The 17,500-nt window shown below is 45.0% G+C and overlaps 1 protein-coding gene across 7 annotated transcripts in view; it reads right to left on the reverse strand.

The window, feature by feature from the left end:
* COBL (cordon-bleu WH2 repeat protein) overlaps positions 1 to 17,500 on the reverse strand; it is a 431,588-nt gene that overhangs the window by 187,874 nt on the left and 226,214 nt on the right. For 6 of the 7 annotated variants that reach the window (XM_075586506.1, XM_075586504.1, XM_075586501.1 and 3 more), the window contains one exon: positions 15,973 to 16,155. The exons of the other annotated variant lie outside the window; for it this stretch is intronic. In XM_075586506.1, coding sequence (XP_075442621.1) covers positions 15,973 to 16,155 — 183 coding nt within the window. The remainder of the gene's footprint in view (positions 1 to 15,972; positions 16,156 to 17,500) is intronic. 7 annotated transcript variants of the gene reach the window in all.

Raw genomic sequence — 17,500 nt, forward strand, 5'->3', positions numbered from 1 at the left:
CTCCAGACAGTGCAGGGCGCTCCCGCTAAGCAGCTGGCCTGCTTGAGGTCCTTAGGAAAGGAAGGAATGAGGGCTGTGTGTATGTGTGTGATGGTTTTGTGTTGGGAGGCTAGTGCTTTTTGTGGGGTGGGGTAGGAGATATGTGCAGGAGGTTTTTAGAATAGGAGATTTTTTAAAGAGAAAATAGGCTTTCATTACATTAACAACAAAAACACAGTTTATGATTCAGCAAAACGGGGATAAAGGAAAACAAACAAAACAGGGCTAACTCCCATAGGGAGCACTGACTAGACCAGGCCATATCTATGGGTTGGGGGGCTAGGCCCCTCACTAACAACAACAGATAAACAGTTCACAGGTGGAGGCCAGTTACCTTCAGGCCTAGCTTCCTACAGTCTGTCCAGTTTATTCATGAGTCAGTACTCCCTGTGTGATATCTTCAGCAGTTTAGAGTATTTCCTTGCACTAGCTATCCCTCTGCAGTGAATGCTGCAAGTTTTGTAAAGGCCTTGAATGAAGCAGGTGAGCGGGCAATTAAGGCAGGCCACTGGATTCAACCTGATCTGTGCTGTCTCCAGCTCTGTCAATAGGTCTTATTACATGACAGGGAATCATGTGGTGTTTATGATTAAAATATCCAAAGGTGATTGGTAATGGCGCTTAAACACACACATAATAAATAGTGATTTAAAGTGAAAATAAACCTTAACCATACAATACAAAGTGAAGTAGTGCATGTGACGCAAAGGAGTGTAACAAGGGTTATAATAAACGTATTAGTGTGACAAACAGTGATGTGAAAACAAAGGTAAAGTAATACAAATGTTTCCAGGTATTGTCTTTGTGGTTGCAGAAATCTCAGGACCTCTGGTGTGAATTTTCTTCAAATTCCCTTTAACATATTCCCTGTTGCAGTAATCCTATCCAGTTGTACACTATATATTTCTTCTTCCTTTCTGGGTGTCCTGGAGAAACGCTGGATTTTGAAAAAGTGTTTATGATTAAGAAAGAGGGCGAGTGTGCTGTGTGAGAAGGGGGGGGGGGGGGTAAATGTGGAGTATGTATTGAGTAATTGGTGACAATCATGAGGTTGAATATGGCGTGTGTCAGAAGAGGATGGGTGAGTGTGGGGGGTGTGCTTATGAAAAAGAGGGTGCGTGTATATGAGTTTAAGCTTCTAAGCAAGAAGGGAGGTGAGTAAGGTCTGAAGAGCAGCGGTGCTCCAAGATGTGAAAAACCCTTCAAGGGTGCTCATGCTCAAAAAGGTTGAGAATCACTGGTATCATTATTGTAGGAAGATGTTCTAAACTTTTTAGAACATGTTTAAGTCCAAGAGAATTGGAAATTCCTGTCCTGAATTTACCACAAGTACAGTGAAGTGTCGGTATATTTCCCCAACATGGATTCCTTCATTTTAAAGGAGAGACCATTTTTTTTTTAAATGCCTTTGAACATCATATTGTTGTAGAAGTAAACACATGTTTTCCTTCCAAATGCATTGAACTGTCTGTTGCAGTGATTTTCAACCGGAGTTCCGCGAGCACCCCTCAGGGGTTCCGTGGGCGCCAGGGGGGGAGAGCCGGGACAACTCTCCCAGCTGTTCCAGACCGGTGGCGTGGTGGCCCCGCCGCATAGCAGTGACTCGGTGCCGGCTCCTGAGCTAAGCAGCAGCAGCCGGCAGCTCACTGCTATACTTCTCTCTGCAAGAAAATTGATTATCTGTGACTGGCGCTTAGATATAATTAATTAGGTGTTACCTTAAAATAAGATAAACATATTGAATGCTAACGCAAATAAACATAAGTGCTTAAATCGATACAGCTATATATAATATTTGTGGATATGATAACGGTGCAAGTGAAAAGTGCAGAATATATAATAATAAAAATACAAACAAATAGAATTGCTGCTTCAACCCCACAGTAGATTGCTTCCTCAATCCTTACGTTTTTCTCAGTGGTCCAGGTGGAAGGGGAGCGCAGGTATATGATGTCTGCACTATCGCTGGCTCTTTTATATTACCACACCAAGGTTATATCCAGTGGATTATGTTACCTGCTCACTTCTAACCTGTGGAGTACACGTGGCTTTTATACAGCATAAAAATACCTTTATACGAACTATGAAAGAGTGGAATTTGTGAGTACAAATTTCATTGCAATTGGAGAACAAGGCTATTTTCCTTAAATCACCATGCATATTTCCCTATTGTTTGTATGTTTGTTTTCACATATACCTGTGCTCCCCTTCTATCTTGACCACTATACTTCTCTCTGCCTGCTCCGGTCAGCGCGTGCTCTCACGGGATAGGGGGGGGGGGAGTGGGTGGGAGTTTGGGGGGTGACATTCCAAGTGCTTCACTGCTGAACGGCTCTGACAGGAGTTCAGAGAGTGTGTGGTAATGTGTGTGTGTGTAAGTGATTGTGTGTCACACAAGGGGGAGAGAGACGGGGCGATTGGAGGGGGACGGAGGGGGCGGGGAGAAAGGGGGCGAGGGCTGGGGTTCCCCAGAATTTCAAAATCGAATTCTCGGGTTCCCCAACCAAAAACATGTTGAAAACCACTGGTCTGTTGCTAACTGAGATTTCAGCCAAGAGGCCACACAAGAGTAAAAATAACGGACTGTCTTTCGAGCTTATGGGGCATATTCAACATACTTTAGTTTGGAGTGACTGAATGAATTCAGCGTTTTAAGAGTTTTCTGAACGAGCCCTGCAGTCTTATACTTTTATCCGAATGGATAACAAATGTCAAGAATATGATGAATGCAATTATTTAATTCTTGCAGATTTTCCCAAGGCAATAGAAGGTGTACTTTACTCTGGCTTTGGCCAACCTTATAGTAATGCCATCCGATTACATCAGAAGATATAAAAAGATGTTACATCATTGTAGGTTATAACACTGATCACGTAACTGAGTTTTAATGATTTTGCTTGGAATGAGCTATGCTGTTGGCAAGGATGTGAGAGCAACTTCTGGAAGCCTGACAGGCTTTGGATCAAATGGTGAGGAATGAGTACTGGACTTACCCAGAGAATTGTGTGACAGAGGCTAAGTGCCGATGTGTGGTATTGCCCCCACAATCCGGCGTTTATTGCCATTAACTTAAATGCCGGTTAACACTGAATCTGGGTACGATGACAATCACCGACACCGAGTGAATCTCCCCCTAAGAGCTTACAGGTGGGAATAAGAGAAAGCTTGAAGAACAAAATGGGACATGAATTTAAGGTGACTGGGATATAAAATATGATCATTTCTCCTACTTCATATACAGGCATTTGAAAATGAATGCACTTGAAATTAGTCTTTGGTTGACTGCTTTTTAGAATTGTCCACTCCTAAATGCAGTTTCATAAACAAAATTAACCTTATGCAAGTGTGAAATTAGATTCAAACGTTTACATATTCAGGAAGTCGAAAATAAATGTGCAAATTCTGAAACGGTTTCCTGCAATTTGTTTGCTTTCTTTGTTAAAAGGAAATACATTAGAAGAGTAAAAAATGATTAAGAATCTCCTGACCCTAAAAAAACTAAAAAAAAAAAAAAACCCTAGCTTTCCCGTGCGTCACTAAAAATATAAACTTGTCTTTCCCATTCAAGATTTTCCTGTTGGCAACAGTAGTACATAAATAATATGTCCCAAACAAACATGTTATCTTTTCACAGAAGCCCACTAATAGGGAACTGACGTTGTTCCCTAAAGGAAAAAAAATAACATTTCCTTTTATTTCCTATAACTCATAACCAGCAGACTGAGAATTCTATGTGAACATGCCATATGGCAAAAGGGTTGTATTGAGTAGTATTTACACTGATCACATATCAAATAGAGCAATGGTGCATTTGCTGATTAAGCAGCAGTGCCGTTTACCAAAATATACAGTATAATAATGCTGTGCTGACATAATTTACATTTTCTAATTTTATATATATATATATATATATATATATATATATATATATATATATATATATACATACACGATACCGTTCACACAGGAATCAGCAGACAGCACTCAGGTTAAGATTTGTAGAATATATATTCTACAAATCTTAACCTGAGTGCTATCTGCTGATGCCCGTGTGAACGGTATTGTATGTATATCTACTTATTATGGGACATGCACCTACCCTATTGTGCTTCATTGGAGTGCCGGCTGTTCATATATATATATATATATATATATATATATATATATATATATATATATAAGCCAGGGTCCCTCAGGTCCCCCTGTCGGCCGGTTTCTTTCCCCCTTGCGTGTGTGCTGCTGCGGGGGCGAGCGTGTTCCCGGAGGCTCCCGGTGGACGCCGCCATGTTTAATGTGTTCGCGCATGTGCGGAGGCTTGCGCGTAAGCAGAGCAGTCGCGGCGGCCATGTTGAGGTTGGTGCGGGAGTTCGCGCCGGTGCAGAGGTTGACAAGCATAGAGGTGGCCATTACATGTGTGCAGGAGCTTTTGGAAGTTGTGCATGCTCAGTTAAGAGTAGCGGCGGCCATTACAGCTTCAGACATGCGCAGTAGAGATCGCGCACTAATAGAGAAGAGGTCCTGAGTGGACTACGATTCCCAGCAGCCTCTGGGGACTGCCCTATGATCCCTGTCACATGCAGTCAGACAGCCACTAAGGCTGACAGATTCTCATGCTGCAAAGAAGATACAATGTTGTGTGCAAACAGGGGTTGTTAGCTGGGACACAGAGAGGGGTGTGTGTGTGTGTAGGGAGGAAAGTAGCCTCCTGCACTAGGCCAGAAGTCTCCCCTTAGGCCCCAGTTAGCCCCCACTCCCCTGCAGCTTGTGACTGCTTTAGGGAAGGCCCCTTAGGTAGGGACTTTGCCCTGTTAGCAGTCAGTTTAGTCAGTGACACAGCTGCAGTGCTGTGTGCTCTGACAAGAAGGGTCAGTGTAAAAGGAATCATTCTCTGCAGAGCAGAGACAGAGAGCTGCGAGCTTCTGCCCTAGGCCAGAAATCCCTAGGCTAGAGCTGAGGCCCTGACTCCCCACTAGGTAGGGTGGGTGTTCATAGGGACAGGCCCTTAGGTGAGGACCCTGTGCCCCTTCAGCTGTGTAGTTCCTTAGAGCAGGGAGAGACCCTGTGTAGTTCCTTAGTGCAGGGACCCAGTGAAAGGGTTTGCTGCATGTTTTGGTAAGCTGTGTTGCTGATCCAGAGACTGTCCTTACGGTGGGACGTCCAGCGGGACCCCATCCCACGCGGAGGTACAGATCAGCTCTGGACCAAGCGGTGCTGGTAGACCCTTTGCGAAGACACCCAGGTGCCGGAGCACCTGGGCAGCTATTTACAACCTTCCACACGTGTACCAACTTTAACTTGCTCTTCACATGTGACAGGCCTGTTCACACACTTGCGTGGGCTTGGACTCTTTGGACACAGGGTTGGGAAGGGGGTGTAAGGGTATAGCCCAGTTAGGGGCTAAGAAGGTTACAGCCCAGTTAAGAGGCAAGGTTATAGCTGCCAGCAAGTGGCAGGGGGTGGAATATATTGTTGTGTATGCTGATGATGTTGCACTGTTATATATGATACTATTGTGTTATGTTGCTTGTCCAGTAAACCTTTTAGCCATAACCCTGCTGTATGGGGTTTCTATGTTAGAAGAACTTGTTTGGGGAGCTATTTTCTTTGTGAATGGAGCAAACCATCTTGTGTCTAGCCCTTTTCTGCCTACGCTTGAGGAGTACAAAGCCCCGATGACAGAGACGGCTCCAGATCCGGTTCCAGACTCGGTTCCAAAACCAGAACCCCAGATGATGGAAACACAGATGATGGAACCACAGATGACGGAACCCCAGATGACGGAATCAACGAAGGTTAAAGTAACTGCACAGGGAGAATGGGGATCGCTACCACTGGTACCGCCGGAGCAGGACCGCTTTATGTCGATTGCCGCCAGTGAATGTGAGGAGCCCCGACGCTGTTCCCCTGCGGAGTTGTCCCTACCCCCATCTTTGTCTACTGATGACAGCAGCCAACCATCAGTGGTGATGCGCCTACCGGCGGGCCACTACAGCGGTGCGGCAGAGGCAGAGCGGCTTACCTGTGACTTGGGCCCGCTGCACATCGACATCCCTCGGCAGCAAGCGCTGGTGCGGCCGGAGCCGCGGAAGAGTCCCATGGCCGTGGCGACTCCCAGTGTGTCAGAGGGACATCCGGAGAAGGGACCGGAGGAAGAGGAACCCATCGCAAGCCAGCGTAGTGGTGAGGAACCTCCTTACTCCCCACAGGCTCCGATGGAGGCGGCCGTGGAAAAGGCCCCAACTAAGGCTCATGCTGAGCAGCAGAACGTTGCTGGACATCCGTGTGCCTGAGGTGAGATTGCTCATGACCTGATGGTGGGCCCGTGTGACACCATAACCGCTACCATAACTGAACTGAGTGTGAGCCAGTGCACTCCATCCCAAATGGTCCCAGGACTGGGATCCAACGCTCCCGAGTTTCCAGAAAGTGAGTGGACTGCCCCAGAAGTGCCGGGGGCAGGTCCCAAGACAGCCGAGGTGGTAAAAGTCAGCGTTCCTGATGACGTGCTGGCCACCGTGAATCACCACAGTGGAAAGGTATCAACCCTTTACCCCCTGCAGGATGTGGTAAAGACATTGAGTACAGAGACTTTGCTAATCGCTCGCTTCCCAGTGGAAGCCTCCCAAGAGCTTAGGGACAAGGACTGTGTTGTGAGTGATCCAGTGAAATTTGCCTCCTCCAAGCGCGACATGGAGCGTTTAATTCGCCATGTGGTGGACCGCTGAAAAGGTCAAGACCTCTTCGCCTACCGCATCCATGCTGCGTATGGCCTGGTAAAGGTCTGGCCAAGAGACACTGTGCTATTCCTTCCACCAGGGGGAGGAAGTAGCTTGGACCAAGTGACTGTTACACATGACCATAATCTCAAAGAGTCTACGGAGACTCCAGTGTCGGTAATGGAGAATACCCAGGCGGAGGCTCACAAAAGTCAAAGTGAGGTACCCCCACATTATCAGTTAGGGGCACCCCACAATTGGTCTCAGCAAACAGCTAACACTCAGCTGGCCTTGAGTATTACTGTGTGATATGCCACGTACTAATGACGTTAAAGCACCTTAGTGCAGGCACCCAGTGAAAGGGTTTGCTGCATGTTCCGGTAAGCTGTGTTGCTGGTATATATATATATATATATACATGTAGAGGTATCAGTACCGTATATAAAATCCACAAGATGCCAGTGGGGCGGCCAGTTTCTGACGAGCGTCTTCCCCTGCTGCACGGAGCTCCAGTGCCGGTTCGGATGAGAACCCACTGGTAGGAAGAACTTGACTACTCAGGACTTCCATACTGATTGTTATCACCTATCCACGAGGTCTGAACTTTTGGACAAACAGCTGACAGCGCTCATTTCATCTTGCTGTGGAGGCTTCAACTTGCTGTTCCCGTGGTGGAGATACTTTTCAAATGCCTTTTATATTTTGTCGTTTGTGAGTGAGCTTGTTTCCCTCCTCCATTATATTTTTATTAAATGTTACGCTTTTTACGCTATGGGCTGCATGCTTTCTCTTTTTGTTTTGTAGATTTCTTGGATGTGGTTCTCCCATATGAAAGCTGCCATACACCCATTTCAAGCGCAACTATTGGACTGGATCTATTTTCCAAAGGAGTGGATTAGTATCTGTTTCTTTGACATATATTAGCTGTTATTTTCTCTTTTTACTGTATTAAGATTGATATATATTATCATTATTTACTATTGTCTGCTTTTCTCTTGGCGGTACTGTTTATATATATATATATATATATATATATATATGTATATATATATATATATATATATATATATATATATAAAACATGAAAAGAAAAAAGAAGGGTCAAAAAGGTGCACTCAGTCTGAGTGCACCTTTTTGACCCTTCTTTTTTCTTTTCATGTTTCATACATTTTGTGGGTCGGTAGCACCACCAGAGGGTTATTTTATTACCTTGACCACTGGTTATCCCATTAATTCGACCATTTAGGGGTGATTTGACTGCGGCACCTATTTTGTGTTTTAATATATATATATATATATATATATATATATATATATATATATTGTGACAAACGGCTTACTCCGGGGCTCCGTCGTTTGTCCGGGACTGTTTAGAACACGGTCTTTTAGGGTAGGTTAAATGATGAGGCGTCATGTACTGTTCCTTTAAACAGGCTATGCCTGGTTTATTCAGTCCCAGGCACTGAGACTGCCACAGTGCATACAACAGAAAACGGATCAAAACAAAAGCTGCTCACCTGAGCGATAACTTAACTTAGATATCCCTGACTCAGGGTTGGAAGTGGCTTTTCCACTTCCAACATCAAAACACGGTACTTTTGCAGTCTTACACAAATAAACAGAAAGATTGAACCTGTTTGGGGAAGAGGCTTCTCCCCTCTGTAGTTCAGCAGCCTTCCAGCCTCCTGGCTCTTGTGGGGAGACCAGAGCAAACAGGAAATCAGTCTTTCATACCTGATTCCTAATTAGCATGACAGGTGACAGAAATCAGGCAGCAGACAAACTCTGGTCTGGATCTCTCATCCCTCAGTTCCAGCGCTTGCCAAACTGTGGGATGGAGTGTATGTATTATAAGGCTGCACTCCCAGGCCAAACAGGATAGAAACTGTCTAGTATCCTGGGAGCCCTATATACGGAATTTATTACCATCCCCTGGTTTCTGTCACATATCCTCCCCCCCAGCTCAGACCTCGAGGGATGAGCGACCATGGATATTAGGGAGTGCATCCTTGACAACCCGTCAGCATTGCCATGTTTGTGCCCTGACCTGTGTTCCACAGAAAATTTAAAGGGTTGTAGGCTTAGGAACCACCTGGTCACTCTAGCATTCTTTTCCCTGTTTTGACACATCCAGGTAAGGGGTGCATGATCTGTGACCAACCGGAATTTTCTCCCCAACAGGTAGTATTTGAGCGTCTCTACAGCCCACTTTATTGCGAGACACTCTTTCTCTACTATGGAGTAATTTTTCTCCTGGGGATTTAGTTTCCTACTTAAATAAAGGATGGGGTGCTCCTCACCTTGAGACTCCTGGGAGAGTACCGCCCCGAGCCCTACCTCAGATGCGTCGGTTTGGACTATGAACTCTTTGGAGAAGTCAGGTGTGACCAACACTGGTTGGGCACAGAGAGCTTCTTTCAGGCTTCTAAAGGCCTGTTCGGTTTCGGGGGACCACTTTACCATTAGCGGTCCTCTTGCTTTTGTGAGGTCAGTTAGTGGGGTTGCCTTAGTTGCAAAATTGGGAATAAACCTTCTATAGTACCCAATTAACCCCAAAAAGGTCCTTACTTGTTTTTTTGTAACTGGCCTTGGCCAATTTTGTATCGCCTCCACTTTGAGTGTTTGGGGTTTGAGTAAACCTCTGCCAATAGAATATCCCAGATACTTGGCCTCCTCCAGACCAATAGTGCATTTAGCGGGGTTAGCAGTTAGTCCAGCAGACCGGACTGCGTCAAGCACAGCTTGGACCTTTGGAAGGTGGGATTGCCAATCTTCACTATGGATTACCACATCATCCAGGTAGGCGGCAGCATACCGAGCATGTGGTTTTAAAATTTTATCCATCATTCTTTGGAATGTGGCGGGAGCTCCATGTAAGCCAAAAGGCAACACCTTATACTGAAAGAGGCCGTCTGGGGTTGAGAAGGCTGTCTTTTCTTTTGCCCTTTCTGTGAGGGGAACCTGCCAGTACCCTTTTGTTAGGTCTAGGGTTGTGAGATATCGGGCTTTGCCCAGTCTCTCTACAAGTTCATCTACCCTGGGCATAGGATAAGTATCAAATTTTGACACCGCGTTTAGTTTCCGGTAGTCATTACAAAACCTTGTTGTACCATCTGGCTTTGGGACTAAGACTATAGGGCTGTTCCACCCACTTTGGGATTCCTCAATTACACCTAGTTTTAGCATTTTTTTAACCTCTAAACTTATAGCCTTTCTTTTGGCCTCTGGGATTCGGTACGGTTTAAGGTTAACTCGGACCCCCGGTTCAGAGACTAGGTCATTTTCAATTACACTAGTTCTACCTGGCCGTATAGAGAAGATTTCTTTGTTTCTTTTCACTAAATTCTGAACCTCTCGTTTCTGATGAACAGACAGGGTTTCAGCTATGCTAACCTCTGGGTCAGTTTCTTGATTCTCTGACGGACCTGGGGGTACTAGGGTTAACAAGACTTCTCTATCTTTCCAGGGCTTGAGTAGGTTTATATGGTAAATTTGCTCAGGTTTCCTCCTACCTGGCTGTCTTACCTTATAATTTACTTCTCCCACTCTTTCCAAGACCTCATATGGCCCATGCCATTTAGCAAGGAATTTACTCTCCACGGTGGGAACCAGAACTAGTACCCTATCACCTGGAGAAAAAATTCTGACCCTAGCACCTTTATTATATGTATTCCTCTGTGCTTCTTGAGCTTTCTCCATGTGTTCCCTCACTATGGGTAGGACTGCAGCAATGCGGTCCTGCATCTGGGCAACATGCTCTATTACACTTCTGTAAGGGGTAACCTCGTGTTCCCAAGTCTCTTTGGCTATATCCAGTAAGCCCCTTGGGTGTCGGCCATACAATAGTTCAAACGGGGAGAAGCCTGTGGATGATTGGGGAACTTCCCTAATGGCAAATAACAGGTACGGTAACAAACAATCCCAGTTTTTCCCATCTTTATCAACCGCCCGCCGTAACATGCTCTTTAAGGTTTTATTGAACCTTTCCACTAAACCATCTGTTTGTGGATGATAGACTGAGGTTCTGAGATGCTTGATTTTTAGGAGTTTACATAGCTCTTTCGTTACTTGGGACATAAATGGTGTTCCCTGGTCAGATAGAATCTCTTTAGGAATCCCGACCCGGGAAAACAGAACTACTAACTCTTTTGCTATGTTTTTAGCTGAGGTGCTACGTAGGGGAACTGCCTCCGGATATCGGGTGGCATAATCTAATATTACCAATATATGCTGATGTCCCCTAGCAGACTTTATTAGGGGTCCTACTAGATCCATAGCAATCCGGTCAAATGGTACCTCTATTATGGGAAGGGGTACCAATGGGCTGCGGTACGCCTTGAACGGGGCGGTGATCTGACATTCTGGGCATGAGGAACAATAATTCGTAATTTCTGCCAGAACCCCAGGCCAATAGAAGCTTCGGAGAACCTTTTCTTTTGTCTTTTCCACCCCTAGGTGTCCCCCCAATGGATGACTATGTGCGAGGTGTAATACTACGTTACGGAATGTCCGTGGTACCAACAATTGTTTAGTTGTAACTGATTTCCTTTTATCAACCCGATATACTAGGTCGTTCTCTACCTCGAAGTAGGGGTAAGCAAGTGACCTATCTGGTTGGCCAGGAGTACTATTCTGGTCCCGTATATTTCCCCTTGCTACCGCTAATGTGGGGTCCTCCCACTGGGCCTTCTTAAAACTCCCAGGACTGACCTCTAGGTCAGCGAGGGTCTTATCCGGTTCTGGGGTGGTAAGTGTCTGCTCAACATCTTGATTTGGGGTATTCCCTACCAAAGTAGTGATGGGGAAGGGAATTTTACAGCACTCCTCCTTTTCCCCCTTCTTATTTGGGCCCTCGTCAACCTCCATTTCTGAAAAAGGGAAAGGATTTGTTTCTTCTAATACTTCGTTATGGTCCGCTATTGAACTCTGGGCGCTATTCTGAGCGGGGGACCACATTTTTAGAAAATGGGGAAAGTCAGTCCCTATTAACACATCATGTGCCAGTTTGGGTACAATACCCACCTTGAAATCTAAAGAACCAAACTCTGTTTCAAAAAAAACATCAACAGTGGAATATTCATGATTATCCCCATGTATACAACAAATTGCCACTCTTTGTGAACTGTTTCCCTGTTTCTTCTTAATGGGCAAGAGGTATTCGGACACTAGTGTGACCATGCTCCCAGAGTCAAGAAGTGCCCGAACCCTCTTACCATTAACCTTTACAAATGCCCACAGATGGTTATTCAAGGGGTCCTCTGGGCTAGGGCCCATACATTGGGACAACAGCGAATAAGGTTCCACGCTGTTGCATTGCATGGGCTCATCATTTAGTGGGCAGATTTTTGCTGTGTGGCCCCTCTCATGACAATTTACACATTTAGGTACATAGTCTGTGTCCCACTTAGAGCCTTTTCCCAGCTCCCCATGTTGGCTATTGCCCTTAGTGTGCGAACCACTGTTGCTGGTGCTGCGTGAAGGTGGTCGCCGCTCTTCAGCGCCCCTTAACCCCGGTACCCTTTTACCGTCTCTGGAAGAGTCCTGGAACCTCGGGTAGTGGGGTTGCTCCACGACTGTGGGTTGCGGGTGCTCTTCTGCTGCATTGTACCTTTCTACGAGGGCCACAAGCTCATCCGCATTGTGGGGGTCACTCCGACTGACCCAACGGCGTAAGGCAGAGGGAAGTTTCCTCAAGAACTGGTCCATGACCAACCGTTCCACGATGTGGCTGGCTGAGTTGATCTCGGGTTGTAGCCACTTCCGGGCGAGGTGGATGAGGTCATACATCTGGCTTCGGGTGGCTTTATCCATCGTGAAGGACCATGCGTGAAACCTTTGGGCGCGAACAGCCGTGGTTACGCCGAGGCGGGCGAGGATCTCGAACTTCAATTTTGCATAGACGTTAGCTTCGGCTGGCTCTAGATCAAAGTAAGCCTTCTGGGGTTCGCCGCTTAGGAAGGGTGCGATTAGACCAGCCCACTCAGCTTCTGGCCATCCCTCTCTCTGTGCCGTGCGTTCAAACGTGAGAAGATAGGCTTCCACATCATCCGAGGGTCCCATCTTCTGAAGGTAGTGGCTTGCCCTGGTCATTTTCGGAACTGGGGCTGCCGCTGCCAGTGGAAGGTTACTGATAGTCCCCCTCAGGATCTCGAGTTCCTGCTGTAAGCCCTGAGCGAACCGCTGTTGCTCCTCTCTCAGCAAGCGGTTTGTCTCTTGCTGGTTTGCATTCGCGTTTTGCAGGGCTTCATTCGTCTGTTGCTGGTTTGCATTCGCCTGTTGCTGGTTGGCATTCGCCTGTTGCTGGTTGGCATTAATCTCTTGCTGGGCTATTAGCAGCTGTTGCTGGGCTGCATTCGTCTGCTGCTGGTTTGCATTAGTTTCTTGCTGGGCTATTAACAGCTGTTGCTGGGTTTCATTCACGTCTTTCTGGGCAGCAACATTGCGTACCAGCGCACCCACCACGTCTTCCATCTTCTTTGCAGAGGATGAAAAAACTTTTTTTTTTTTTTTTTTTCAAAGTTCTTCAACCCGCAGACCCCCTAGTGCTCTGCCCGCATTCTCCACCATATGTGACAAACGGCTTACTCCGGGGCTCCGTCGTTTGTCCGGGACTGTTTAGAACACGGTCTTTTAGGGTAGGTTAAATGATGAGGCGTCACGTACTGTTCCTTTAAACAGGCTATGCCTGGTTTATTCAGTCCCAGGCACTGAGACTGCCACAGTGCATACAACAGAAAACGGATCAAAACAAAAGCTGCTCACCTGAGCGATAACTTAACTTAGATATCCCTGACTCAGGGTTGGAAGTGGCTTTTCCACTTCCAACATCAAAACACGGTACTTTTGCAGTCTTACACAAATGAACAGAAAGATTGAACCTGTTTGGGGAAGAGGCTTCTCCCCTCTGTAGTTCAGCAGCCTTCCAGCCTCCTGGCTCTTGTGGGGAGACCAGAGCAAACAGGAAATCAGTCTTTCATACCTGATTCCTAATTAGCATGACAGGTGACAGAAATCAGGCAGCAGACAAACTCTGGTCTGGATCTCTCATCCCTCAGTTCCAGCGCTTGCCAAACTGTGGGATGGAGTGTATGTATTATAAGGCTGCACTCCCAGGCCAAACAGGATAGAAACTGTCTAGTATCCTGGGAGCCCTATATACGGAATTTATTACCATCCCCTGGTTTCTGTCACAATATATATATATATATATATATAAAAATTCCAAGTAATACTGCTGTCATTCAATACATATTGTATATTTTTACACTACTTTCTTTCATTTTTTGTTATAACATATCCCAATGGACCGTGGATCCAACTGCTTGTCTCATTTTGCTGCAGGTTGGGTTGGTATATAAGCAACAGATGTTTGCTTCTTTTTTTTAATTTTAGAAGCAACCCAGCAGTTCAAAACTAGTGCCTATGGTCAAGTAATAGCTTGGAAATGTTGGAACCTCAGGAGCACTTGCTTTGAATGATAATACAATCAGTAACAATGAAAAAAAATCCATCAACGCTAGTTAACTCTTTTGCTGCAAATTTGATGCACCAGGTTACGTCATGCACTTAATGCTCGATTTCTAGTGGTAGATCCAATGAAGCTGTGAATGGGCGGAGGGGGGGTGAGCTATCAGGAATGTTAAAAGGTTAAAACAGCTATCCCCCCTCCAAAAAGCAAAAATACAATCATAACAGAAACCTGAATTGACTTGAAAAGCAGGTCACTCTAGATCCAGAAATCATATGTGGAACATATATTTAAGATTGCAGAGAATAGTCTCAAATCCTGGATTTGAGACTATTCTCTGCAATCTTAAATATATGTTCCACATACGTTTTCGGGACTTTATCAATCGCTGCGCTACAGCATTGTATGCTGAATCTATCCCCGTCGCTGACGCAGGTCCACTGACGTCATCAGCATTCACCAACGGAGTTCCATCTCGTGCAGTCGGCGTCTCTCTGGCATACAGTCACTGAGAAGAGTCACTGAGTGATCGTCCGGGGCGAGGAGCCAGACAGAACTGGATTCGGATTTGACCCCTAGAAGCTGATGTCTTTTCCTTAAAGAACTGGATACCTCTGGACGTTCCAGCTGCCAGTAGATGTACCACCAGATGACCAGTGAGAAATTGCAGTGTGTGGAAACATGTCCCTAACATGTGTTGCTCATATATAACTACTTTGATGTACGTGCGTTACTTACCTGCTGAATGCAATCAATATAACTTTAAACATACTACACTATGAGACTGTGCGCTGTTTTTTCTCTTTTTTCTGTTTGCTAGTGTTTTAGTTTTCTGAGCCAATCTATACAAGCAGCATCAGTGTCTCAATCAGACCAACACAGGTTTATTATTTACTTGGTTGTTCTATTTTCACATTTGTGATTTAATACACACTAATATTACTTATACACAGATTTATAAGCCATTTCATTGTTATTGGCATTATAGATTTAAAATTTTATCACAGTATCATACACATGCACGGATTTTATATATATTTACACTGCGCGGTGTACTTTCTTCACTTTTTTCCCATCATTTACTGCACAGTACAGTATATAAAGCAAAGTGTTGCTTTCATAATAAGAATGGGCTGAGATAGGACATGAGTATGGACAGGTTAACAAGACTGGGGTAACTGCAAAAATCACAAATACTTTTTTCTTTATACAGAAAAATAGCTGGGTCCTTTTCTGGTAAATTACTGTATATTTTGTTCCATGACACAAAACAAGTTAAATCAGTATAAATCAATGTTATGTCTTCCATTTCAGCATGGTTTAGGATAACCAATACAGTATTGCATAGTGCATTACCTCGTATACTATGGAGATATTCAATTTCATATATCTCATATGGCATTGACCTCTTTTAGTTTAGCAGGAACGTTGTAAGAGAGACTAGCTCTAAATTGCTACATCCCTTAAGTCCCCTAAGTCGCATACGCAACTAGACCTCGAAGTTCTGGAATTCAATCCATTGTCAAGTAAAGAATATCATTGTATCTTTCCCAAGACTTGCAACATCGTTCACATGGTAACATTACATCAATATAATATTACATTGTAAACCAAGACCTCGACAACTAGGTCTGGTAGACCACTGAAACAACCCAGGACCCAGAATTGACGTAGCAACGTAATTTAACCATATTCAATAATGGCTTCCCGTACATTGAGTCTGGGGTTGTATTTTTAGTAATATCTCACCTGTTCTGGTGTCTTCCTTTCTGTGGTCTTCTCAATATATAACTGCTGAGAAGATGCAGCTGGTGGGGGAGGGGCCATGCGCTTTTTATCGCCAATCCCGGATATGTTACTAAGTGACAATGAGGCACCTAATGCAATGGGGCGTGAATTCGCAGAAGGTGAACTTGGAGCTGTTGAAAGGCCCTGTAAAGGAAGGTGAACCATCAGTCACTGCATCCAGTGGCATAAACAAGCCAAACATTCACATTAGAGTTGATCAACAGAGTCTACCCAACAAGTTATGAAGCACATTGCCTAGACAGATACTTCTACTCTAATTGTTTGCAAAAATAAGCTTCTAACGTACTTGGGGTTAGCCATTATATTTATTTTAAGGGCTTAGTTGCCAAAATAATTTTTACATTTGGGTACTCATCTCAGAGGTGAATTATTGCACTACTAATCATAGGTAAAGTTGCCATTAACTGAAGAAATTATGTCTGACCCAAGAAGTTGCTTAGTCATTTCTGGGGACCTAAAGTATTTGCATTTTTATGCAGAACTGTAGAACGGCAAATTCAAAATTCACACAAGTGTAAATACATCATTTATTTTTTGCTATAATTTGCTGCAATGTCAGAAACTTACAATTTGGAAGGTAGACTTGGGAAAATGGTAATAAATAAATTCCTATATAAAGGCATCAGTAGCTCCAGAGAGTAGTCGAAACGTTGGTGTGACAGTAGGGGTAGCTGGCATCACAAAACTGAAATGAAGCCAAGCTAGCTACCCCTAAATCCATGCAACTTGGCCACCTATGTAAGGCTTATTTCGGCCAAATGTACTTTAATATCTGGGGGAGAACAGGGAATGTAAAATGCACAATTATTGTAAGCCAAAGCACTTTATTCCCTGCAAATGCAATCCCCCAGTTTAGTGAATCAACATTGTTCTGTGATGTGATTTGGAAGTCAGCCCTGCAAAACATAAATTGGATTATGTGACTGTATGTACTCATTCTAAGATAGCAGTCTTGAAATGTGTCCCATGTAAAGGATAGCCACAGAGGGCTACATTAGGCTGCATGTATAGTGCCCGCGATGGGCGACGTCGCCCCAAAACAAATGCATTGCCGCTGCGTGCGCTAATAGTAAGCGCGTCAGGCGACAATGTGACGGAGCGACGTCGCATCTCGAATTTTGGTAGCTGCCAATATTTGATGTTTCAAGGGCTGTCACCCCATGTGACCGCCCCTGAACCAATCAAATGCCAGTATGCCCGCGATGCCGCCGCAAAGCGAAATATAACTTCCGCTAGCGGCGACGGGTGACGTCACCCGTCGCATCGCCCGTCGCGGGCACTAAACGCGCGGCCTAAGAAACACTGCTGATCAGAGAAACTATCAAAGAGACATTCTGTGAAGGAGTTTGGATCTTGACAGTGACCAGCTGGAGATACATGTCAGAGGGGCTGCTGTGTGATCAGCCCTCTGATATCCTGGACGAGAAGCGGACAGGGCAAGCTTTCTTGAAGCAGGCCCCTGCACCTA

Source organism: Ascaphus truei, chromosome 2, assembly GCF_040206685.1.
Source record: "Ascaphus truei isolate aAscTru1 chromosome 2, aAscTru1.hap1, whole genome shotgun sequence".
NCBI lineage: Eukaryota > Metazoa > Chordata > Amphibia > Anura > Ascaphidae > Ascaphus > Ascaphus truei.